The following is a 26,132-nucleotide window of genomic DNA, read 5'->3' as shown; positions in this document are numbered from 1 at the left end:
TGCCGCTGCAGGAAGCTTTACACAACTTTATTGAAGATTGTGTATAAATACACATGCACATTTGTAATGTAAACCCAAGTGAACTCAAGTGCAGCCACACCTGCAAACCCCAATATATCATCATGCAAGGATGTTTGCATTGATTTAATTATTATTATTATTAGTTTTTCTTTTTTACAAAAGAACACAGTCCCCAAACAGCAGAACCTTTCTCTTAAAAAATATTCCCTCCCTGGCAAGACGGTGAGAATGCTCTCCAGACGGTCCGGGGTCTTGCCAAGGTTTTAAATATATTGTTCATTAAGAAATGCTTACATATAAATAAATAAACTTTATCAAATGTGCACTCACAGAGTGAACTCTTCTGTACAATATCGTATGAGTAGCGATCGCGTCTCACTCGGACAGACGGGGACGGGGGGGGGGGAATTCGGCCTAAAAGCAAGGCAGCACTGAGCCGGCGGAGCCCCGACGTTGAAGGCATGGTAGACGTCTGTGGAGCTGAACGCCTGAGGCATCCGGTGCTGGCGAGAAAACGCGCAGGAAATGAAAAAAACGTTAGCATGAGTTGATGGAAAAACCCCGTCTGCGGGTGTTCTCGCCGTCTCGTGATCCTGAAAGCTAAAGAAACCCTTTTAGGGCGACTTAGGGCGAGTGTTTTGACGCACAGATTGATTCAGTCCGCAAACGCAAAAAAACACACATTCACCCTAAAAAAAAGAAGCAAGAAGAAAAACGAAGCAAACGTTTTTGTTTTGTTTTTTTAAAAAGGCATCGGTCATATACACGCGGTCTCTGAGTCCACTCGGCGTACATTCTGGCCCTCGTGTGGGTGTGACATTCCTACGAGAAGCTCGTTTGTGTTGAGAACAAAAAAAAGAAAACTGCAGCTGGGGGTTGGAGTTAAGGCCGAGGTGATCCAAACGAGCGATGTTCTCTAAACCGAAGACGCTGCAGATGCCGCAGACTTTCATCCCAGCGCCAGTCGGAAACACAAAGATTGCTTTGAAGCAGCCTCGAGGGCGGGGCTGTGTGGATTAAGGGGGGAGGGGCGGGGCGATGCTTAAGGCGGACACCAGGATACTGGTAATCTTCCTAAAAACGCAAGATCACAGCAGCAGCAGCAGCAGCAGCACAAACACGAACCCTGGACAGTTTGGCTTTAGACGGCTTCTAAAACACGACGAGTCGGGATCCACACCTCGAAAAGCTCCTCACGTTGTCCGGAAACAACTGCAGTACGTCTGGCATGAACACTTTTTTTCCTTTTCTTTTTTTAAATGGTTGGTGATTGTGCAAGTTCATTAAAAACTTCAGTGTCTAAAATATTTACAAAAAACAAAATCTTAAAAGGATATGATGGCTGGGATTTAAAAAAAGTCGATGAGCGATGTCTGCGTGAACGAAAGGGGGCGTCGCCCTCTCGGGGATCCACCCACAGAGGAGGGCCTGATGTCGGTGAGGTGCCATCCCTCCCGGCGGCCTCCTGGCGGCACCGGTCTGAGCCGTCCTGTCTCTAGAGGTGGAACCTTTCCATTCCTCAGCATCCGCTTTACTCAGTTGGTTTTCATCGTTACGTCCCTGTTAGGTACCTGCTCCTCCTCCTCCTCTTCATCCTCCTCCTCCTCTTCATCGTCCGCCTGGTCGTTGTCATTTTTCCTTTGCCTGTTCTCATTCAGGTCCTCCTCGTCGCTCTGGGTGGAGGTGCAGGCGGCGGATGAAGCCCCATGACCGGAGGAGACGGTTTTCCTCTCCAGCTTCTCCCCAGTCTCATTTTCTACATCTTCAACTTCATCCTCCTCCTCCTCCTCCTCTTCGTCGTCTTCCTCCTCCTCCTCACGGTCAAGGGCGAAGTAGCCGGTGCCTTTAACCGTGTCTTGGCGCTGATAGAACAACACATACGCCGCTTTGGACTGCAGACAAAAGGTACAACAGACCGGTTTCATCTGTTATTAGGAAATAGAAAACCCCAAATCGTGATATTCTGCTCAGCTGCAGCACTTTAACCCTTTAATCCCGGGGTTTTAAGGCTTGCTTTTTGGGTATTTTTACACATGTCGGTGATATAATAATAATAATATTTATAAAATAATGAAAAAATACATATATGGCGTTCGTCATTCGTTGATGTGCCCAGATGTTTGTCAAGGGTTTTCAGGCTTTGCGTAAATTCAAATTTGAGCTCTTCTAAATTTTTGGTTTCCCCGTTTACGCGTATTTTATGTCGTCTATTCGCAATTATTAGATAAATGTTACGCAATTGTGCGCGATTTTTGCGAGATGCACATGCAAATTTGTGACTTTCTGCCACTTTTCCACGTATGTCTATGACCTTTCTCGCACGGACCACTGAATTATAACCTTTATATCACGTAATCGCCGCACACATGTTAAACTTTCATAATTGACACACGAATCACTAATGAATTGAATATAAACAGCACAATAATCAAACACGCTTCATGTTCGTTGATTTACGTGATCATTGCGTGGTTTAGTCGTATTTCTTCCGTGGTTTTAACATGAGTCATTCGTCATGCATCTGTAGTAAATTTCATGTAAAGACCACAACTTCTCTAACTTTTTTCCCTCGCATATTCACGTATGACTCATTTCTATCTAGGCAACATAGGCAAAAAAGTACTTTGTGGCTGTGAGACACCACGTTTAGCACCCGTGTTGACATTCTGTCAATGTCCAAGTCTCCTCAACCATTTACACAAGTAGCGGAATTCCCGTGGATTCTGAAGCAGAGAGAAACAGCTTTGAGCCGAAATGCGAAACTTTACCGTAGTCATGTATGGCAACGATTTGTAATGCCACGGCCCGGTATGACGTCAGACAAAACTTTCACGGACCGGTCTTGAAGATGTGGCGGACAATTATTGTAGCAAAGCTACGATGAGGAAGGAACAGAGACATTACAATACGAACTCTGAGCTTTTATTTTGACAGGTATTGTACGTCGCACAGGTGTCATCATCCTCTCCCCTTCCTACACTCATGGTGCAAAAAAGACGTACTGTATATTAAATGTAGCTTTCTTTATTTTGGAAGTGGAAGGCTCCTCTTCTGTCTCCTGGCTGGGCGTTTTCCCCCCTGGCAAAGAAATTTTCCAAAGACGTTTGTTTTTTAACTCATTTAGCTAGCTCCTGGGTTATATTTCAGCGGTAACCTATCACGTGACCGAGAAGAGCGCCTTGGTCTTGACATAGACGGATGTTACAGAGAATCGGGCAATTTTACAAAATAAAACATCTTTCAGATTCCAAAATAAATAAAACAGAAGTAATGCAAGTTCTTTATTCTTTCTCTGCGGCCCGGTACCAAATGACCCTTGGACCGGTACCGGTCCGCGGCCGGGGGGTTGGTCACCGCTGATCTATGGCACATCGGCGCAAAGCTACTTTTCTCTGCTTCAGAATCCACTGCAGTTACGTTAATGACGTCATTGGTCAAAGATGTTGAAAGAGCGTGACCGCTCTGCTGTTAAAGGGTTAACACTACAGTGTTTGTCATAGTTGGAAACACTAGGTGTTCCGATGTGCGGTTCGGATGAAATCATCTAGTTCCTCTTACCAACAAACACCGCACGACTTTCTGAAGGAGGACACTCACCACGATCTGATCTTCACTAGCAGGGGACACGCTGCTGTCATCAAAGTTGTACCACTTTCCGTCGTCTTTGTTTTTAGCATAAGCGGTGTCTGTGGGGCACATGAGAAGGCAGCCCAATAAAGAGTTTATTCATTGATTGACAGGTTAGCAAAATAATGATGGCTTGATGTTTTCCCTGAAAAGAGACGCAACATTATTTTCTTAAAATAAAAGTGGATTTCGCCAGGCAGCAGTGGATGCAGTTTGCTTTTTTCATAGCCATAAAAACCTGCTTAGAGTTTGTTCTGCATCACAGAAGACAGCTTTGTAAAAAAACAACAATATGAAGCTATTTTAATCAACAAAAGCTGCATCTCAAATTAGGAAAAATAGAAGAAAAAAAAGAGTTCTGCCTCTATTCATAACAGTGTTAGCATCGGTGTGTGAATGCCGTGTTTGAATTTCCGATCAGAAGACGCATTCAGCCAAACAAAATGGTCAGATAATGTTGTACAACTTCACTTCCCAGAATCCCTTGAGGGAAAGACAGGCAGGCAATTGGTCAGAGGTGCTGATGGGAAGTTTTTCAAGTGAACTGTGTTGTTCATCTTTGAACAGCCTTTGCAGAGAATGAGACATGACAGAAAAGTTGCATTCCTTTCCAAAAAAAAAAAGGAAACAGAACCAACTCACAGTGGCCTCCTCCCATCCCTCCGTAGTGGTTGGAGACAGCGATGAGGTCGTAGCGGCATGGCCCGGCGTTGGGATTGATCAGGAATTCAGACATGTCCAAGTCTCTAAAGACACAAAACGGAGAATTTAAAGGTCAATAACTAACCTCATTACTAAAAAAAGCTCTTTTCAGGTTTTTTTTTAATTTTAAAGCTTCAAGTTGATCTCTAAAAAGGTGGTCTTGAACAAAGTATGACATATATTAATGAACTGTTTATTATTGTACCACATTTTTTGATTTAAATCACCTAAACGAAGATGTCAAATGCATGCTTGGACCCCACAAATATATAAAGATGAGAAGATGTGCGTGTGTGTGTACCTGAGTGGGAAGTCAACCAGCGAGTCTAGTTTGTCCCTCATGTAGCGACTGTAGGAAAAACGTTTCAGATGGACCACCAGCACTGGTGGCAGAGACCACAAGTCCAGCTTCTTGGTAGCCTGTTGGTGCTGTTTGCAGTTTGGACAGTACCTGTAAGCAGAGACGCGGCCAGACATGTTTCTTTTTTTAAATGACTGAGTAGCTCCAAAGCAGGTTCAATTAGTGACATTTAGCAACATCAATTATAAATTGCATCCAGCTGAGGGCTTCCCGTTCTATTTCTGATCATGCAGGGAACTAAATGTGAAATGTCAGGAACACACTTTGTACGCAGATCCTCAAGAAAAACATGGCAAGCACCTTAATATTTTACTGCCGTTTCTATCCTAACCTAACCTGCTGCAAATGTAGGTCTAATTTATGGGTTTCTAACAGTTGCACTAATACAAAGCATTTCCCCCTGATGGTTTCATGACTGTTCCACGAGCTCTGGGCTTGTCCTGAGGGAGCTGCAGGAAGGCGTGGAGCTGCTTTCTCACCACGGGTCGTCGGCTCCCAGCTTCTCCTTGGTGGTGAACAGGTCGATGCAGTCTTTCAGCTTGAAGAAAGCTTTCTTCTGAGGCTTGTACTCCATGCTCTCGTGTTTGTCAAAGTCCTGTTCTCAGGTGGACACAAAAACGGAGCAAAACAAAACAAAAAACGGTTCTTCTTAAAGATTATTTGGCAAATTCACTTGTGTATTTTATTCTGAAAATCCCTTACTAATTTCCTGCATCTTTATCCATTTAATTTATCAGCATGCAATGAACAGACTCGCCAATGAAAAACAGTTCTAGTGTCTCTTGAGTGATAAACTCAAGAACTTTAAAAGAAAAAAAATTCAGTAAAATGTCGGTTTACCTCGACAATCGTTTCATCAAAATATTTCTTCTTCACTTCTGGCTCCCAGTCCAAAGAGAGATAAGAACGGTCTGAGGAAAAAAATGAACGACTTGATCAATTGTGTTTTGAAAAAAATTATATTGAAAGTAAATATCCTGAATATTTGTCTATGTTTTCAAAGTAAAAGTCTGGAGAACAAAGGCGGCCTCCTGCCTACCGCTGAGCCTGAGGTGACCTTCGTCAAAGCGGATTTGTCTGCTGTCCTCCTTGATGAGAGAGAAGTCCGTCTTGCCCATGTTGTTGAACTGGAATGTGAAAAGTCTCTTCCTGTTGTGCCCGACCGGCTGCTGACCCTTGCTGGAGATCTGATGGCCGACCACGCCGTTCTCCAGCTCGTTGTCCCCACCCACAGAGTCCTCCGACTGGCTGTTGTCGTTCTCGGACGGCAGCTCCTGGTCCTGGCTGGACTCGTCGTCCTGCTCGTCGGTCTCCATCTCGCCTGTGGGCGAACACAGGAAGGACGCGTTCCGAGGAAATTCTGAAGGGATTTGACGGGGATGTGTCGCGGTCGCTCACTTGGTGACCCCTCCTCCAGCAGCCCGTTGGTGGCGTTGCCATTGACGGTGTGCGGTTTGGATGGCTGCGTTTCCTCACAGTCGTCCTCGTCTTCCTCCACAGAAGATCGCACAAATCGACTGCCAAACAAAGAAAGAAGCCGATTCCTGAGCATCCAATCTACAAAAGCCACAAGTGGCGTTGTATGGCGCTACCCGCCCCTGTGGCCCCATGGAGACCCGCCCTCACTGACCTGAGCTGCTGCTACACCCCCCTCTGTCCCCGCCACCTGGGTCAGAGCTACATGATACTAAATCACAACAACAAATATATATTTATGTTTTTTTTTAATGTTTTGGTCGCCCGGGGTGACAAACAGGTTGAATCCGCCAAAGTCCATTTTTTGGTTTCCTTGGCAACAGAAGAGCCTCGCTAACCACGCACACAGTCCTAATTTAGTTATACGGCCTGTTATGTTGTTTTTAACAGGATCAGCAACATTTTCCCATTATTCCGGTAAAAATGTTGCCGGCAGCAGGGGACGCCACGCCAACGCCATTTAAAATCTATAAACTTTAAAACCAACTTTTTTTTTTTTAAGGAGCTTACCTCTCCTCCTAACCCTCAACGAGTTAGGAGGAGATAGATCAAAATCCCTGGGATGAGTTTAAATGTGTAGCTTTTACTAAAGGTGATTTGTTTGGGGCAGAAAATTTAAAATGGCAGCTAATTTCCAAGGTCAAAGGTCAACGAAACATCTCATAATAAAAAAGAAAAAAGCCTGACGTGTGCTTTGGTTTCATTCGTGGATTTAGAAACATTTTTTGAGTCCATTTTTGACCGTTACTCCCACTGTGATGTCATCAGGCTTTTGTTTTTGTTTTGGGAGAAAGAATTGCCAAACCAAGATGCGGTCCAGGGCCGCTGCAGAACTGAACGTACTAGAGGCGCAGCAGCAGCATGTTGTAGAGTTTGTCCTCGCTCAGAGTTCTGGGCACGGCGATGAGGAAAGGCTGGCCGAACAGCGGCGTGCTGGTGTGGTTGTAGCCCGACTGCTTGTACTTCTCCCTCAGGTGGACCGGGATCACGACGTGGTCCGTGTCTTCTACTCTGTTCACCGCCACCTCGAAACTGCAGCCAGAAAGTCGAAACTATAAACCAGGAGGTCAAACCACCAACTAACCCCAAAAGTTGTTTTTAAAGAATGGAACAAAAAAATTGTAACTAAATAAAACTGCATGCCACATTTAAAGAAAAAAAAAATTCATATATTTGATTTTTTTTTTTTTTTTTTTTGGAAAAAAATGAGCATCAGCAGTTGACTGTTGTCCTGTTTGCTAAAATCCGCTCACACATAAATATCGTCTCTCTCCATGATGCTGCTGAGGTTTTCGTTGGTGGCAAAGATCCGGTGGAAGCGATGGTTGTAAATATCGGTGACGATCATCTGAAAGACGAGCCAGAATGAGCAACAACCTCGCTTTGAATCATGGGAGTTGTTAGTTTACACTTAAAGCTTCTGAGCAAATTTAAGACGCTTCTGCACAAAACTAAAGACTGATTTCAGGGGGTTAGAATGACTGACTCCACCTTCTCAGCAGGCACTCCGGACAGGTTGGAGAGGGCGGTGCAAAGGTCAGAGATGCAGCCCACCTTTGGCACGGTCAGCTTGTACTAAGAAAAAAACAAAAGCAAAACAAAAATGTGATCAAATATCTTGGGATAACCCGGATGTGGAACCTCGTAACCGTTCAGGCACCTGCGTGGGTTTGGCCACCGGGTCTAGTCTGACCAGGTAGACCTCCAGGGTCCGCTCCTTCTTCATGGGGAGGGGCAGCGTCAGGTAGCAGAAGGGGTCAAAGGTCACGGAGACTTTGGCGCACACGGGACAAACGAGGGTGGACTTGAACAGGCCGTGAAAAATGTCCACGATGATGGAGTCGTTCCTCTTGATGTGGTTCTCCCACGCCTCTTCGGCCACGACCTGAAGCAAGGGGGCGGGGTCAAAACGACAGTCACAGGACTCTAAAGCTACGTTCACACCGTCCTCGGAAACGCGTGTTCAAGCGACCACTTCCGATGAAAAGTCTTTGTGAACGAGCATAATTGTGTCAGGCGTTCACACTCAAAACTCAAAACTCTCATGTTTAAACGTAGCTACTTACATTTTTAAGACACTTTTCCAGTCCTATGTAAAAAACGCCGCCATTGAACACACGTTAAAAGTTAAACAAGGTCAAACTTAGACCATTCCAGGACTGAGAATTGGTAACATATAGATGACGTCCCCTTCAATTCACAGAAGAGCCAACTATTTAAAAATGGATCCTGGAGGACAAATGAATAGCTGTGGTTTGTGTCCGTCTGGAATTCTACGATACAAACTCTTTAATTTATCAAGATTTGCACCGCTACGACATTTCGCACCACATCTCTATGCTAGCATCGGGTAGTGACGGTCAATTGTGAACCCCATATATGTTCTTGAACGCGCTTGACATGGAAGGTGTGAACGTAGCAGAAAAGGCAAAGGCAAAAAAAAAAAATACTGAACATTTTGAACAATTTTAAAATCAACCTTATCGGGTCGCCCGTTCGCGTCCTTTAGCTGGATGTATGGCTTCTTCCTGATGCGGTTCAAATCCTCGTGAAGGCCGTCCAGGAGGAAGGCGAGGAGTTCGTGGGAGTCCTGCTGCTGGTAGCCGGAGAACTGTGGCGCAAAGCGGCCCACCTGCGTCTACAAAACGATACCACAACAAAAAAAACAATCTAATCGTTGCCCTCCACTTTAGGTGTTTTCACGCCGTCTATGAAATTTGTTATTTTTATTCACAAAAGAGTTGTTAATGTTTTCTTGCTGAAAAACACCCCCATGAAATGAGGGGTTTCTGTCAGTCTCCTTTAGGGGTGTAAGAAAAAAATTGATTTGGCAAAATACTTCAAAATTCTGCCAGGACAATATTTATTTAATTATTTCTGAGCGTCCTTCAGGTTCTGACTCTATTTGTCCACTTCACCCTCCGACTGCTAGTTGGCAGCAGAGAACACAGAGCCTTTTAGAGCAGCAACACACCACACAAGACAACAGGAAGACTGCAGCCAGAGGCAGCTTGTTTCGTTGTTATGAGACATGAACTACTTCGTTTTTACTTGGGATGGATACCAAACAGAAACTCTGTGCCATGTTGCTGCCAGTAGCACATAAAAACGAGGATTGTGGTCCTTTTTAGCGGCCCAGATAAATATGAGTGAAGCATGGCAGCGGCTAATAGGCCAATGCGCTTAGCATCGGCTAAAATGCTATCGCCAAAGCGGGCCAAAGTTCTGCAGAACCTCCCAACAATAGATTCTAGTTTAGCGACCTGATGGATCAGAGGGATGTGTACAACGCTATGAAAAAAGGCCGACATCATGGCGAGGAGCGTTAGTTTACTTCCGTGTGTGAGAAGCGTGGCTGCAAAGGTGCAGCAGAGCAGACTGATAATGTAAGCAAAGCACCTTGTTTGTCACATTTAAGCAATTTCCTTTGTTCTGTCCTGCTGCCTCATCATCACACTTGATTGTTTCAGGAAAGAATCAGTGTGTGCCCCCCTTATTTTTGAAGGCTCCTGAACTGTTTAAAAGTACTGGAGAAGCTACATTAAGCAATGCTGAAAATAAACAGCATTTTATTTCCCCAATAGAAACTTATTGCTTAAGGCTCATTCATTCTTTGTTTTTCCTTATACAGTAAACCCTTGTTTTTCGCGGGGGTTACGTTCCAGAAAGAACCCGTGATAGGCAAAATCCGTGAAGTAGAAACCTCTATTTTTTTCAACAATTATTATACAATTAAATACTCTGTTATACATAGAAAAGAAAGAACAAACCAGTTTACAGGCTCAAGCATTTGTTTCACAAATCAAAGTACTTTAGAAACGTTTTTTTTTTCAACAAATAACTTCTGTACTGTCAAATAATAATATGAATCATCGATTAGGGTTGGGCGATGTCCCCTAATTTGGCCGTTGACGATGTTTGCCGTCAACCATCGGGATGGACGATGACATCGTCGGGGGGGGGGGGGGGGGGGGGGGGGGTATTTTTACATTTTTCGTTCTTATATAACTGCTATTCGTTATTTTGCTTTTTTCATTTTATTTCCCAACTAATGGTTAATCCGCGATTATCCAGTATAAACGGAGGGAAGTGACTTTAACAGAAAAAGTAACAAGCAAGATAGAAAAGAAGTGTAGTCGCTCCCGCACTTAATTAGTGAAGTGGACCGGCGGACCGGTCCACGCGGACTTAAAGCTTTGCGTTTGATGGGAAGGGGGGGGGGGGGTACATGAGCGGTATGTGTGGGAGATTTAAGACTGCGATCCGTCCCGCAGCTCTAGGGGTACAAGCAACCGAACTCAGAACCGGGTCTAAACGTGTGTCGGAGCACAGCTCGGATCGTCAGCACACACAGCGGTTTGAGCTTCAAAGCAGAAATGTCGCTCAGTCCTTAGAAAACATTCAAACAATCACGCGGATTTGTGTTTCCAGTCGTGTCCCGACTATATAAAGGCTGATGTTATTCTTACATGTTTACGTGCAGCCAGCAAGCAGCGCCACCCAAAGCTAATGTTGTTAGCCCGTGTTAGCATACTGCTAATCCTGGCTCCGTTCAGAAAAAGCACTGACCACACGGATTAAAATTCAAATGATGAGCGAACAGGTGTTTGATAATAACCGTAACATTATTAAAAGCACGAAGATCATCTCGTATTTTACCGAGCTGACATGTATAGCCGCTCGGTGCTGTTATGGTTTTGTATTGAATTGTTACATTCAATAAAGTTTGGAAAAAAAGCCGCTCGGCGGAAGTTGTATCCCCTTCCGGTTTTCAAACTGCGCATGTGCGAATACTGCGCATGTGCGAATGATTTATTCCGACCGAAATTGTGACCTTAGTGAACGTTTTTATATTCTGCAAACATTTTTCTGGGCCCATCTACACGGTTGGATTCTAATCCGACCATTGATCCCATCAGGATATTTTGTACATGTAACCGCGGCTTATGGTGTCGACGCGCAACGTGGCGGGGGCGTGGCATCACGATGGTGGTCTCTCCATCGGGATGTCAGTCACCCATCACGATGGACGATGATATCGTCCATCGGCACAACCCTATCATCGATGTAAACAGAAGGCTTCAAATCGCGGAGATTAGCCCCGCCCACCGCGACCCGAGAGTAATTGAATTAAACGGGAGAAAATTTAAAATGATCATAAAAAAATACAAAGTACAAACGGACAAATAGTGGCTCAGGTGTATTTCAATGCTCTTCAGTCTGAGAAGCTGCAGTGTTTTCTCCTTCTCAAGCCCGCGGTGCAGCTGTGTGTGTTTGTTCGGGAGAAGAACATAGAGATTGACAGTTGGTGTTGCTCTTTTTCTATGGGTTTTAGAGAAACTTGAAATTGCAAGATGATTTGCATGTACGTAATTTGGAAAGCTGATTTACGTACGTGTACATATTAAACTGCAACATTATTGATGCACAGGTAGAGAAGAAGCGGAGTGACTTTTTTAGCCAATCAGAATGCAGAACACAATGCATGATGCAAATCTGTGAAGTAGCGAAACCGTGAAAAGTAAACCGCGTTATAGCAAGGGATCACTGTACTGAAAAATATTTTGTTGTGGAAATCAGACAATGTTGACTGTTCCCTTTCTATATTTTAACTTACCAAAATAAAAGAGAAAGAAAATATGTTTCAGTAAACGAATCGTATCGCGGGGCACATATCGGGATAAATATCGTATCGCCAGACTCTTGCCAATACACACCCCTAGTCTCCTGTAGCCTAAACCAACTGTAAAGTCAAATTCAAACCTGCCGAGAAAACAAGGACAGATTGGAAATCGACAGAAAAGGCGCTTTTTCTTTTCCTAATTCTCCCTCCAGGGGATTTGACATGAAATCATAATAAAAACATGATCTTGTTTTGGATTCTTGCCTCTTACTCATAACAATATAAATCCATAACATACAGTTTTCATAAATGTTCTATGAATTAATTTTGTTCGTTTCCTGAAAACATATTTTGACTTTAAACCGGTCCGTGATCAAATGTAGACGACACAAGGAACAGCCCGTTAGCATAGCGTTTAGCGTGATAGCATCTTAGCGTGATAGCATCGTCGTGTCAGTGTAACGACACCGCTTTTTATTAAACGTTCTGTTGCTACTGTTAGTCCAACAGGTCTATCCTCCAATTCTGTCTGGGTTCTGTAAAAATGGTCACATGTTCCGCTTAGCGTAAACTAAAGCTACACGGAGATGATTAGCGGAGGTTACGGAGTGATTCATGCGGCGTGTGCGCTAGTGTTTATTTATTTTCCTCAGTCTCGCGGAAGTAGCTCCTCTTTGCCTCTCAAAAGTAAATCGTCTGGACCAACAAATTAACCGCCCAGCCCTAATCTAACATTAAACCCACTGAGTTCCAGCTTCAACCACATAAAATCAATTGTCAGTCGCGATACAGATGTCGCCAAGTTGGAGCCAGAAATTTTCAGTGAGCACTGATTGGTCCAAATTGGTTTAAGTCAAGACGTTTCTATGGCAACCACCGTCATCAATCAGAAGTGAGCTTGTTGAAAGGGGGTTTCACAGACTGTCAATCAAATGTTATTTAGGCATCTTTTTTTTTTTTTTTAGTTTTTGACTCGCAGTAAAGGGAAAAAAATATTAGGGACGTGTTTAAAAAAACAAACAAAAGTAGCAGAGCAAGGAGGATTCTTCTAAAAAATATAAAAGAGTGAAGCTACTATTACATCGCTCTCCGCAACATGCGCTCAAGTGACCACTTGCATTTGAAAGCCTATGTTCGTGCATTTTGGACTTCCGTGTTCAAAAGTCTGGCATTCACCGGTCACTATGCAGTTTTTCCACCACTATGTACGAAACACGCAGCCATTGAACACGCATTCAAAGGTTAAACCAGGACCAACTGTGACCAATCAGGGACTCAGATTTGCTATTGACGTATGGATGGCGTCCTCTTTAATGCACAGAAGTGTCAGCTGTTTAAAAATTGATCATAGAGGAGAAATGAATAACAGCGTTTTGTGTCCGGTGTGAAGTCTATGACGGCAAGTCTTTCATATCCAAGAACAAAGCTGTGATGGAAAAAGCCTGGAGCAAGATTCACGAGATTTATGCCGCTACGCCTTTTCACACAAAGCCTCGTTCAACTGTAGGTGGTGGACATGCGCCAGTAAACAGTCAAAAAATAAAAAGAAAAAAATGCCCCTCCCTGCCTTTCCGGTGTGAACACCATGGGGCTAAACACGGGTTCAAGAACGCACACTCTTGAACGCGCGTCACACGTGTTCGTAGCATTATAGCTGTTTATTTCTTTATAGAAGTCTACAGGATTTTGGCTTTTTGGAGTCAGCAGGTACTTCCTGTTTGGAGCATGAGAGTGGGAGTTCATTTTTCATATACAGTCAATGACTAAACCACAAGCTGAAAAAGGTCGTCTAACCCCTACAAGGAGAGAAGGTTCTGGTGATCACCTTAAAGGGTCTCGGGGTGACGTAGCTGTACTTGCCCGACCACAGCTGTTTGATGAGTTCGGCGTAGACTCGGGCGATCTCCCCCTTCATTCCCAGCGGGTTGTCCTCATTCAACTCGTCTGTGTACTTGTCTTTGAGGAAGTAGTCCGTCAGCGGAGGAGTGTTGCTTAAACACTGACGTTCAGAAGCAGAAAACACACAAAATTAGCGACCATCTCACTTCTAAACTACAAAGGAGACTTGAGGAAGGTTCTCCAGACCGCACCTGCACAGCAGAGTTCATAAAGCAGGTGTTCCCTAAGTTGGATAATCCACAGAGTCCTGAGCGCTCGCTGGGTCTGCTCTGGTCGGAGTAGTCGTAGCTGTTGGTGTAGGGGTGGTAGGACGGCAGACTGTAGCTGGAATTCTTCACACTGCACCACAAATGCAGAAAAAGCATCGCATTAGACTGAATTTTTAATGTAGCATCTACAAACACTGACTTCAGGACAAACATTTGATAGCCTTTAGGACTAAACCAACAGCAGACCCCTCCCCAGACAAAAAAACAAACTGAGTTTTCCGGAAAGAATCTGGGGGCTCTTTCCACCTGCAGCAAGTAGCGGACCTCTGAGGCAGAGCGCCGCCGCCCGCCTGCGCGTCCCAGCGCTCGAAGGACACGGCCGCGATGGTGGAGGCGGGCGCCTCGCAGCTCAGCACGTGGTGCTCCACCCTCCGGGAGTCCAGCTCCACCGCCTCAGGCCGCAGGCACCACCAGCAGCAGAGGAGCATGACATCCCAGCTCCGCCCCGGGCCCGGCCCACACCGGCCCGCATGTCAGCGGCCCGGGCTGAGCGGGAGGCGCATGTAAGGGCGCGGCTCCAGCGGGAATCTAACCGGGATGGATGTCATGGAGGCCTTTTGAAGTCCAAAAAATCTCTATATATATAAAAAAAAAAAACTTCTGGATGTCCTCCCCTCGGTAATTGTTGTGAGCTTGCCGTCTCCTCGCCAAATCCCCTCCCTCTGTCCTCTGCTCCTCCCTGCGGCCCGTCTGCTGCTTTCCACTCAAGCCTGCGGATATTTATAGCAGCGATGAGGATGCTCAAGACTGGAGGTGCGCACAGAGAAGGAGGGGGGGAGCAGCCTGCATCCAGCTGAGGCTGCAGTATTCACCCGTCTGACTCGGCGCTCTCCCTCAAAGTCATTTTCTTGCACAAGTGTCCTGACGCTTTCTCACCACGCCCTTACAGAACAAATGTAAAATAATAATTTTTAAAAAATCCTCGCTCTCCTGACGCCTTCAGCCCCTCACATATCAAAACCTGAAAATCACGGATTCCCTGAACGATTCGGTGGATGAAATGAGCCCTGAAGGTCACTCAGGACCGCAGAACGGGTGCAATAAGCTCGGGGTAAGGGGGGGGTAGGACATAAAGGGGAGAGTGGAGGAAGGAGAAAAAGAGCTGAGAATCATGGGAGCATCGCTGCTTCGGCTAAAATCGGTTATCCAATACGGGAACGCTTCCAATGAAGGAGGGAGCAAAGCAGGAGAGAAGGAGAAAACCAGCCCCCATGCATAATTAATAGCACTGCCATTAATGAATGAAGGAAGAGTTGCTCATTTTACCCATAACCCCCTCTTGTTACGCTTTTTTTTTTTTTTTTAAACAACTACACGACTCCAAAATAAACACATTTCAGGAGAACTGGGTTATTCCTTAGGAGAAAACTGACAGAACAGGAAGTTCACTCGTGGATTTCTACAGATTTTCTTTCTGCATTCTAGTTGTGTGCGCAGAAACGAGTCGATGTCACACACACAGGCGCACAAACGTGCACTAAAACCCAAGCACACACACAGGTTGGAAGGAAGAGTGAAGTGGAACGGCTTCTACGACAGCCAAGCAGCGCCGTCCGTCACACGGCCGACTGACAGGAAGCAAACGCTTCCAGGAAAAGACAGACGAGTGAGCCGGCGTCCCAGAGGACGCTGAGGTTGAGGTGGAGCTGCATGCCGGAGCCACGCCCATTTACAATCTACCTCCAAAAAACAATACAAATCATGAATTAATTAGAATTCATCTTTGGATTCCTGGGCTTCCATTGTTCGGACTACGGTCAGCCTGTCCGCATCTCGCAACGTGCAGACGTTCAAATGGAAACTAGCAAAGAGGAGCTTGTTCCTGAAGGAGGAAACTTTTCTAGTTTGGCTTTGCCCCCCTAGACTTGGAGCAACAAATCCCACGCTCCAAAATCTGTTTAGCTCCGTACACATCTGGCATTTAACGTGCATTCTTGAACGCTCGTTTAGCCCAAAGTGTTTACACTGGACAAGCAGGGAGGGGCTTCTTCCTCTTTTTTTTAACTCTTTACTAGCACATGTCCGCCACCTACAGTTGGAAGAGGATGGTGCAAAATATCAAAGCGGTGCAAATCATTGCATGTTGGGTGCGACACGGAAAACTGTTCGGTTCATCTACGGCGCCCTGGCAATGGTGGATTAGGTTATGAATAAATCAGGAGAGTTTATTTGAAAAACAGACGCAGACGTCGTCAGGCTCGTCTCCGTGTCTGAGCTGACCAGATGAAACTGCGGAATTCGGCCAGTTTCTATCAAATTTGAGTCGCTGATTGGTCAAAGTTTGACCTGGATTAGCTGGTAACGTGCGTCCAATAGCTGCGTATTGTATGTACAGCCCCAAAAGGGTCGTAACGCAGAAGCTTGAAACGCACATGTAAGCGAGTTTCCGAGCGCGGTGTGACGACAAAATCCCAGCAGCTCTCTGTGAGAAGCTCACGCCAGCAGCAGCTCACAAAACCTGCGTTGTGTTGATTTACATGCATTTTTTTACTATTTGTAAATATTTCGTTGCACTTTGAATTCAGGAAACTCGCAAAAAAGATTTTTATAAAAGGTTTTTGTTAAATATATTTCACATTTACTGGACATTTTTGTCTGATTCACAATTTGAATAAGGAAATACTCAAAAATGAAATCTTGAGCTTAATTTTGTCCTCTATCATCAGAAAAATGTCCCAAGAACATGTTAAAAGAAAACATCAAAAGTACCATTTCATCAGACTGGGACTTTAGGTCAATAATCAAAAAATAGATAAAATGTTGAAATATTCAGAGTTTTAGGAGATGAAATGATCTCTGCAGCTCAGCTCTGCCCCAAAATCCTTTTGATCATGCAGCTCAACCAAAACGAAAACCTGAGTTGATGACATTTCAAATCAGAAGTTCAATGCTGTTGTTTTTACCATCAGTCGGCCGCTGGTGGACAGCGCTGTGGTGAGCGAGTTAGATTCAAACCGCAAAAATCCCAGCAAGAGACAAAAATGAATGAAAAAAGCAGATTTGACCAAAACTGGGTCCAAAAATGGAATTCAAAAGAACAGGTGCGACTAGAACTGCATCTCCGGCTGGGATCTGTTCCCACCCTCCCCGGGTTTTACCGGCAGTCCCCCACTATGCCTTACTTCCTGCTGTTGAAGCTGCTGTTATGATTGTTTGTGAGTGATGAAGGCGAGATCTTTGGCAAAGCAGAGAGATTGGAAGCGCCAGATGACCTTCAAAAGATAAAGAATAAGATCATGAGTTAGAGGAGGGAATTAAATAAACGAAAAGAGAAAAGTAAAAATAAAAAGGAGGCTGCTTCAGAAAAAAAGGGGGCGTGTCAATCAAACTGAACAGCGATGAGTCGAACCAAATAAAAGTGACATGTCAGCGAGGTAAGGCCGAGCGAAGGGGGCGGGACACTGAAGGGACCGCTCGCCAAAAAAAAAAAAAAAGAGGGGCGCAGACTTTGCCTCGTCTCTGAGGGCAGATGAGGAACCCGGATCTGGGCTAGGAGGCGACGTGCTTCACTTACTTGGTTGCCGTGGAGCCCCGGGGCCACGTGCCGTCTTCATTCTTCTGCTCTATTACGAGAACCTGCAGAGACGAAAGGTCAAGTCCACATGCGTCTTTGGGTGCAGACACACAACTCCGTCATCGAACAGGCTTTTCCAAGCAGCAGAAGCACTTTTATGCTGCAAAAACAGGGTTTTGGTTCAATAGAGACTCCTCCTTCGTTACATTTGAATTTCAAACCTTTATTGATTTGAGGTCAATTTACTATTTGATTTGATTTCAAATTTAATTTAAAAAATTCTCTTCTTTTTTTTTAAATAAAACCCTTTTTATGTGAGTAGAGGTTTAAACTGAACGTTTAATTTTTTATTACTAAAGCAAAAATTTCTTGCAATAAAAACTAACAAATTGAGGGATTTTTTTCCCCTGAAAAGTTTAAGAAATTGCTTTCAAATGAAATCAATTTGTGGAATAGATGATTAAATGCAGCATTTTTTTAAGATAAAATCCATTGAACTCTCAGATTTGGTTTAAAAGTCAGTCTTTGAACTGTTGGATTTGCGGCTCGGCTTAGTGGATGATTTTAGGACAAAAACACTAAAGGTGTGTTCAGACTGGAACAATCCTGTGTTCCGGATCCAGTTAGCTGAATTAGTTCCTGAGCGAGTCCTGAACTTTGCGTTTGGTCTGTATTATGACCTACGGAGCCCGTGTCCTGACATTAAGATATAAAAATATATCTTGTTCCCACAGATTAATATCTTGTTCCCACAGGTTATTATGTCGTTCGCACGAAATACTATTCCGTTCCCACAAGATACTATTCCGTTCCCACAAGATACTATTGCGTTCCCTCAAAATACTATTCCGTTCCCTCGAAATGATTAACTCGTGCGAACGCAATAATTATGTCGTTCGAACGCAATAATTAATCCGTTCGAACGCAATAATTATTCACGTCATAAGTCATTCACGCGGATATGCTCTCTGTACGCCGGCAAAAGCCGCTTTCAGCGGTAACTTCCGTGTCTCTGTGACCCATATTCGTTCAAAAAAGGAACATGAAAAACAAAATGATCACTTTATTACAGTCTCAATGAATATAAGAAAAATATCAAAAGATTTATGATAACTAGGCTGCTTTGTCATACGATAGCTCCTGCTAGGCTACTACTAGCTCCGCCGCAGAGCTCTCTGATCATATATGCCGGCATTTGGGCAACTGGCTGGTCTGTTGTCAGACAGCTGATATTGTAGTTTAGGGTCGAACAGGAATAATAATATTCAGGACTTGTCTTTTATTAACTTTAGCAGTCAGTATCTTTACATTCGAAGGCTATTAGGCTACATGCTAACTGACTAGCCGATCATTTCCTGTTATTAATTTACGTCATAGATTTACAGCAGATACCTTCACATTTCTGTCTGTGTGTGTCTCATTACATTGCATTGAAGACACGGAGGATGTTTAGAGAACAGATTTATTTATTTTAAAAAGCACAGAAGCATCCATCGTATTCACGTTCACATCATCATCTGGTACGCCTCAGTCATCTTGCTGCAAAAGCCGCTTCCTGCCGCTACTTCCGTGTCTCTGTGAGCATTCAATAGGGGTAAAAATAAAAGCAAGAATAGTCGATCTGTTATTTTCTCGATGAAAATCTGAAAAATATCATATTAAGCTGGATGCTTCGCCTAAAGCACTTACCTTTAGCTTGTAGCATAACAACAATAGCAGTACGTCCCGTTTCCCAGAGTGCTTTGCTGCCAATCACTGGCCAATTATTGGTCTTGTTGTTAGACCTTGGTCACAGGGACACGGTGATTGGCTAGTGATTGGCAGCAAAGCACTCTGGGAAACGGGACGTACTGCTATTGTTGTTATGCTACAAGCTAAAGGTAAGTGCTTTAGGCGAAGCATCCAGCTTAATATGATATTTTTCAGATTTTCATCGAGAAAATAACAGATCGACCATTCTTGCTTTTATTTTTACCCCTATTGAATGCTCACAGAGACACGGAAGTAGCGGCAGGAAGCGGCTTTTGCAGCAAGATGACTGAGGGCGTACCAGATGATGATGATGATGTGAACGTGAATACGATGGATGCTTCTGTGCTTTTTAAAATAAATAAATCTGTTCTCTAAACATCCTCCGTGTCTTCAATGCAATGTAATGAGACACACACAGACAGAAATGTGAAGGTATCTGCTGTAAATCTATGACGTAAATTAATAACAGGAAATGATCGGCTAGTCAGTTAGCATGTAGCCTAATAGCCTTCGAATGTAAAGATACTGACTGCTAAAGTTAATAAAAGACAAGTCCTGAATATTATTATTCCTGTTCGACCCTAAACTACAATATCAGCTGTCTGACAAGACCAGCCAGTTGCCCAAATGCCGGCATATATGATCAGAGAGCTCTGCGGCGGAGCTAGTAGTAGCCTAGCAGGAGCTATCGTATGACAAAGCAGCCTAGTTATCATAAATCTTTTGATATTTTTCTTATATTCATTGAGACTGTAATAAAGTGATCATTTTGTTTTTCATGTTCCTTTTTTGAACGAATATGGGTCACAGAGACACGGAAGTTACCGCTGAAAGCGGCTTTTGCCGGCGTACAGAGAGCATATCCGCGTGAATGACTTATGACGTGAATAATTATTGCGTTCGAACGGATTAATTATTGCGTTCGAACGACATAATTATTGCGTTCGCACGAGTTAATCATTTCGAGGGAACGGAATAGTATTTTAAGGGAACGCAATAGTATCTTGTGGGAACGGAATAGTATCTTGTGGGAACGGAATAGTATTTCGTGCGAACGACATAATAACCTGTGGGAACAAGATATTAATCTGTGGGAACAAGATATATTTTTATATCTTAATGTCAGGACACGGGCTCCGTAATGACCGGCATCAGGCGGACCGTTTGAATACGGACCACAGCTTGTAAACAAAACCATGTGACTCAAGATCTCTTCAGCCATTGGCCAGGAACTACAAGCAAAACAACAAGAAAAAGACGGACGTGCTGCTGCTTACAGTCCTTATCTGGACAGTTCACTTATTAAAACTTTCTACGCAGAATATCAGATTTTAACATCGGGACCGACACTTTTTACTTGTTACTTTGTTACGGCGGTGGCCTGCTGCAAGGTGGGACCTGGAAGGGAGACCCGCCGTGTGGGTTTTAACTCAGAGGATGCTAGCAACTGCAGTGCTGAGGAGACGTCGGGTATGAAGGTAGGCTGCTAAGTGTTGATGACAACAACACTTAGCAGCGATGTGTGACACCTTCAAAAATGTTTAAATGAGTCTAAATTCATCTGCTCACATTTCAATGAGTCGCTGCGTCTCATTGTTGTGCTTTTATGGCATCGTTTAAGAGAATTCTGTTCAGGAACGCCCAAAGCGCTTTACAGTCCCAGTCACACCTTCACACACTGAAACTAAGCGCGTCCTAAAGCGCCATCAGGATGTGGAATGAAAGGCCCCACCTGTCCCTGGTAGAGGCCGGCGTCCTGGATGGTGCTGTCGGGCTTGTTGAGCGGCTCAAAGGTGTTGCTCATGTACCGGTTCCACAGCCGCGTCTCCTTCTCGTCGGGGATGCTGAACAGCTCCCTCATCTCCTTCTCTATCATGTCTGCAGCAGACGGGATGACAGGCCATCAGGGTTTCTGTCCGTCTTCAGGTGAAAGCTTTTTAGGCTGCTGCAGCTCTTCTTCTTTTTCTCAGTTCTACTGCATCTACTGTGATTTATTGATGTGTTGCTGCCTCGCAGCAGAGGAAGCTTTAAAGCTTTGCGATGGAACTGAGCTGCAGCCTCAACCCTTTCAGGTCCTCTTAGGACTAAACAGAACAGCAACTCAGACATTCGTCGACTTCATCAATGAGTCAACTTCTATCCCCGCCATCCCACCAGATCGATCTGTCTGAGGTGAGGTGTTAATCAAATCGGCCTAAACCTTTATAAAAATCATTGCAAAATGAAAATAAATGGATCATATTGATATGTGAAAATACCATTTGGACAGACCTGGTTGGTTTATTCTACTAGAAGGTAAAAAATGTGACCTCACAGCGGACAACATACATGTGACAGCAAGAACTGATCAGTCCATCATTCCAGTCCAATGTGTGGAAACACAGCAAAGTCATGTGACCATACAGTGTGCTAGAATGTTCTAATGATAGATTATTTGGATGTGGAAAAACAAAAGTGGGCTAAACTCTAGGAAACTAAAATGTGAATGGATTTATTTTCTTTACTTGTTTGTTTGTACACATTTCATTTACACTGGATTAATTTGCAAGAAATACAAGGAATGTGGAAAACTTCACCTGCACTGTTCAGCATCCAGGTATTATCTGGTGGAATTTTTGGCTAAAGATGGTTTTAGGTTAACGAATCGGATCATTCGAAATGAACCGATATTGACTGTGAAATAGGGACGTCGCAATCCAGTCATGTGATTAGAATTCAGCGCAGATTAAATAGTTTTAGATTTGAAGGAAATTGAATGTTGTATCCCGATCAGGGATTGCCGATTCATATTATTTGCATTATGATCAATGCTATTTATTTCCAGTTTACTATTACAGATAAATCCTCTGCTACAAGTCTGCATATCATGAACGGATCACAACATTTTACTGTCATAAAGCGCAGTAAAAATGCCACAGCAGTTTGAGCAGGAAGGGCACAAAGACAGTTCGGTAAAGTTAGCAAAATGTTCAGATTAGGACTTCCAGACTCCATAAGTCTTTTAATAAACATTTTTTTTAAAACAGCAAGTGTCTTAGTTGGTTTGTCTGAACTCAAACAATGGCCTAGAAAGGCATTTCAACCGAAAAAAGACCAGCCTTCTGGTTCTCTTGAATGAAAACAGCATTTTTCCGAGCTGCTGACAGACAGACAGCAGTAAACGGGGCTCTCAGGGACCGTCTACAAAGTGTAAACTCTGGGAAAAAGTGGTTAAAAAACATGAATTTTTTCTAAAAAAACTAACAAATGTTGACATTACTATGAGCTAGTCATGAATATTCCTCATCACCATCATATAGAAGAGTTTATGTTCAATCGTTCTGAAGATACTAAAACTACAGTCACCAAACTTTAGCTAAAACAAATCGTTCCCTCACGATGAAAAAGTTAGCTAACTGCTAGCAAGAAAACCAGCAACATTTTAGCTAGAATGTATTTGTTTTCAGGTTTTAGAAATATTTCATCTGGAATGAGGGTCCTACAATTGTTTTCCTTTTATAACGGAGTGTAAAATGTGTCTTAATTAGCATAAATCTAACTTTCACAGGTAGTTGGATACTATAAACTACAACTGAAACGCTAAATTATGCAAATAAATAGCAGAAAAAGCAGGAAGCATCGTCTCTGAACACCAGCGGCTTCTCCTCCTACCTATTGTGTCAGCTTTACTGAAGCGTCTGGTGATCATGTTGTCCATGTTGCTGTCCTCGCAGAGCTTCAGCTCCGTCAGGTACACCTCCACCTTGCAGTGCTTCACAAACATGCCCTGCTCCACCACCTGCAAAAATAAAAGCTGCCGTGAGGACACACCACCTCTGCAGATGCAGCAAGCAGAACCGCAGAGGCCCCAGCTGACGTGGTTAACGTCGCAGACGCTCTCGAACCTCAAAGCGGTCAAGAATCTGTTTGGTTTTTTGTCTTTTTGGAGCCAGCCGGTTCGTTTTGCGCTTTGTTTGTGCCCGGATTCACGGAGCGTTCTGATAGGAGCACAGTTGCTGTGAGGAGCTCAAATTAGCAGCACCTCGTGGAAACAGCTGAGGGGTCCCGGCCTATTTATTTCAGTGCTGAGCCACTCTGGCCCACTGGCGTAAGCGCACACGAATGTCACGGAGAGCGGTGACAGGCGTGTACACGGAACGCTCACTTCTGCACGTCCCAGAAGTGAAAAAAAATAAAAAATATAAATTATGGGATTTTAAGCTCAGGAAAGGGGTGGAAAAAAAGTTCCTTTCTGTTTTTTAAACAAAGCTAAAATAACCCCCCTCTCAACATCTTTCACCTCCTGGTTGACATACCGGTCATGTCTGTTCTCATAAGCTGCTCTCTGCATCTCACCAAACATTCTTTCAGTCCCAAAAAAAAAAATGGACGCAAGCGACTTCGGAGACCCAAAGGGATTGAGCAAACCCCCCCTAAAATCCACCTCCATCCATTCTCTAAAGGATCTGAGCTCGCCACAACACCCCCCCCCCCCCCCCCCAACACCCCAGTCCACCCCCCACCCCCACCCCCCTCCGCCCTGGGACGACCTGAACCCGCAAAGACCCGGAAAGCAAACAAAACGGGAGGGAAAACTGCTAATGAACCTGCTGCATGTTGAGTCTCGCAGATCGCTCCATGAAGCGTTCCTGTCATCCAGACCACTGACTGAAAATAGAAACCCCATGGGGGTGGGGAGGGGGGGATTACCCGATACGTGACAAAACTGGCTAAAAAAGGGGAGGGTCAAAGGAGGAGGTACGTAAGAGGTGAAGAGCCTCCTCCAGCAGCCATGATGCCATGACAAGCAAGATCTGCAGCAGCAACCATGAAGCTGCAAGCGCTTCCATTCATGAAAATAGGACCTCTAGTGCCCCCTACTGGCAATCCACACCAAATTGGAGGCAGACGCATGACCACGTTGTTTGAATCAAAACTATTATTTTCCACAATAAATACAATCGTGTCATCGTGTTTTAAATAGACTTCCCATAAAAATTGAGCAAAAAGTTATTCCAGTGTTTTCCAACGTCGATTACCTTGCGTGCAATTGGTTCCTGCCCCTCCGTCAGCCCATACCAGCTGACCAGCTTATTCCAACCCTCCGTCGGGACCAGGATGTAGTCCAGCTCGTCGATAAGGTGCTCTTTGATTGCGAGGACGTCCCCATCTAGAGCAGGAGGCGAGGAGAGGGTGAGAAACAGTCCCAGTGTGCAATGTTAACACAGTCAGATTGCAGTCTCCCACGGCAACCAGACAAAAAAAAAAAAAAAAAAGGTTGGAGGGGGAGAAAAGGCATGCTGGAGAACTTTCTACACAAACACCCCCCAAAAAAAAGACAAAAAGCTACAGTACAGAATTAGCAGACAATGTGGTTTTAACCTCTAATGTCTGTAATTATCATTACTAAAATGACGACCTTCATCTCACTATCAGCTCTGAAATTAGATTAAATTCATTATCACTATTTTATTTAATTCAAGTCCAATCTGCCTATCTTTATAGAGTGGGTCTATTAATATCTATGCTCGCATAAAAACCAAACATTTTGTTTAGTTTGAAGCTAAAAGATCACAGTGATGCTGATGATGATGAAACATCATAAAAATAAGAAAAGAAAATAAGAACAAACAACATAAAGAAATGATTTACCGAATACAGAAAAAGTACAGATAAAGATTAAAAATGTATGTAATAAAAAGTTGGGCTAAGTCAATCAATTATAGACTTTTATTTGATCAGATCCGCACTATGAGAACATCCAATTAGAGGAAGTTTTTTAAAAAGTTGAAAAATATATTATTTCGACTGTTAGATTTTATTAATTTGTCAAATAAAAAATTCCACCTCTGTTGAGTTACCAAGTATGAGTTAACAGTTTGTCGTGTTTGGGGGGAAAAAATTACAATGGAATATTATTCTGAAAAAAACATCCAGCCCCAATTGAAAACATTAGAATTTCAAAATAAAACTCCCGGAAAGAGTTTTATTGCATATTTCTGCAACAATTTAAAAAGTATTGATCTTACCTTTAAGAAGGCCTGAGTTATCCACCGGTCCTGGGTAGACATGTTGATCCCCCATCTGATATTTATCCCAGCTGTCGAAGCCCACATATTTCTTCCACTGTTTGAACCAGTGACTGTCCACCAGGTACCTTAACACGGAGCGGATGGACGGGAAAGGCGGTTAAGTCACAGTCAGGTAATGGACGCCCCGGGACACCTTAACAAATGGGATTCTGAGAAGCCCGACGGACTGATAGTTGTAACTTTAGCTTTCTCAAAGTCGCGTCGAGTTCAAGTTGCTGCAAGCCCGGCCAGCTGGCTGGGAGATTTTGACAGGTGGCTCCCCCCCCCCCCGACTCCGCCCTGCCGAAGGAAGCTGAACCCGCTGACTGGAAAACCACTTACAGCGATCATTGCTAACCAATTAGCTATTAGCCTGCTCATTAAGAAGACCTGAGCTAAAGGGCGGCGGTTTCTGTAAAATAGTCGAGTCAAACGTGAGGCTGCGATTTCGGCGCGACTCAAATCCCAGGCAGAGGGCGAGAATGAAACGTTTTTTTTCGGGATTGATTGGTCCTCAGTGGAGTTCACCGCTAGCTTGCCTCGGAGCTCACTGTCAACACGGCCCGCCGCCTCGGCTTTCCTATCATTGTCAGCGGTGCCAACCCCGGCTGGGATATCCGGCACGCGCTCAGAGTCCTTCAAAATATACCAGTGCGGTTCTTACCAGGTGTCTCCCTTTCTTAGCTGTGTTTTCAGTAGCGCCGCGATCTCTCCTCTCTGAGTATCCAGATCAGCCGCTCCTCCTTCCGCCATCTTTGCTCGGGCATTGCATGCTGGGAAAGCGTGGAGCGTCACTGCGTCACGTGGTCAGTGACGCAACGACGACAGTCAATTCGGA

The 26,132-nt window shown here is 44.2% G+C and overlaps 1 protein-coding gene and 2 long non-coding RNA genes across 7 annotated transcripts; 1 reads left to right on the top strand and 2 right to left on the bottom strand.

Annotated features, from left to right (window-relative positions):
* On the bottom strand, positions 1-26,132 carry usp15 (ubiquitin specific peptidase 15). Of its 5 annotated transcripts, XM_023952339.2 has the most exons (22): positions 25,959-26,132; positions 25,253-25,380; positions 24,263-24,393; positions 22,896-23,022; positions 20,977-21,122; positions 17,493-17,554; positions 17,101-17,190; positions 13,901-14,048; positions 13,636-13,809; positions 8,667-8,825; positions 7,848-8,072; positions 7,679-7,762; positions 7,441-7,535; positions 7,031-7,219; positions 6,110-6,228; positions 5,751-6,032; positions 5,552-5,622; positions 5,191-5,306; positions 4,652-4,801; positions 4,291-4,394; positions 3,619-3,707; positions 1-1,913 (listed from the first exon to the last, which is right to left on the bottom strand). In XM_023952339.2, the coding sequence occupies exons 1-22, from the start codon at positions 26,045-26,047 to the stop codon at positions 1,557-1,559; spliced, it is 3,135 nt and encodes a 1,044-aa protein (XP_023808107.1). In that variant the 5' UTR covers positions 26,048-26,132; the 3' UTR covers positions 1-1,556. The 5 variants fall into 5 exon arrangements, with proteins under 5 accessions (XP_023808107.1, XP_023808108.1, XP_023808109.1 ...); XM_023952340.2 differs by lacking the exon at positions 17,101-17,190 and having other exon boundaries at positions 25,959-26,128; XM_023952341.2 differs by lacking the exons at positions 24,263-24,393; positions 25,253-25,380; positions 25,959-26,132 and adding an exon at positions 23,831-23,905.
* LOC144989318 (uncharacterized) lies at positions 18,941-19,281 on the bottom strand. Its single transcript, XR_013653460.1, has 2 exons — positions 19,182-19,281; positions 18,941-19,067 (listed from the first exon to the last, which is right to left on the bottom strand). It is a non-coding gene; the product is annotated as an uncharacterized LOC144989318 (long non-coding RNA).
* LOC144989319 (uncharacterized) lies at positions 19,267-19,620 on the top strand. The gene is made up of 2 exons (XR_013653461.1): positions 19,267-19,372; positions 19,487-19,620. It is a non-coding gene; the product is annotated as an uncharacterized LOC144989319 (long non-coding RNA).

Source organism: Oryzias latipes, chromosome 23 (assembly GCF_053564925.1).
Source record: "Oryzias latipes strain Hd-rR chromosome 23, Olatipes_Hd-rR_3.1".
Taxonomy (NCBI): domain Eukaryota; kingdom Metazoa; phylum Chordata; class Actinopteri; order Beloniformes; family Adrianichthyidae; genus Oryzias; species Oryzias latipes.
This window is presented reverse-complemented; position numbering and strand designations above follow the sequence as displayed.

Bases quoted from the DNA above. Each gene is read 5' to 3' on its own strand.
- usp15 (XM_023952339.2), bottom strand. From the start codon at position 26,047: ATGGCGGAAGGAGGAGCGGCTGATCTGGATACTCAGAGAGGAGAGATC. The intron at 23,023-24,262 runs GTAATCGACGTT...TTATTTTTGCAG, and splicing joins AGGAACCAATTGCACGCAAG to GTGGTGGAGCAGGGCATGTT. The intron at 6,229-7,030 runs GTACGTTCAGTT...TTTGTTTGGCAG, and splicing joins ATGCTGCTGCTGCGCCTCTA to TCGATTTGTGCGATCTTCTG.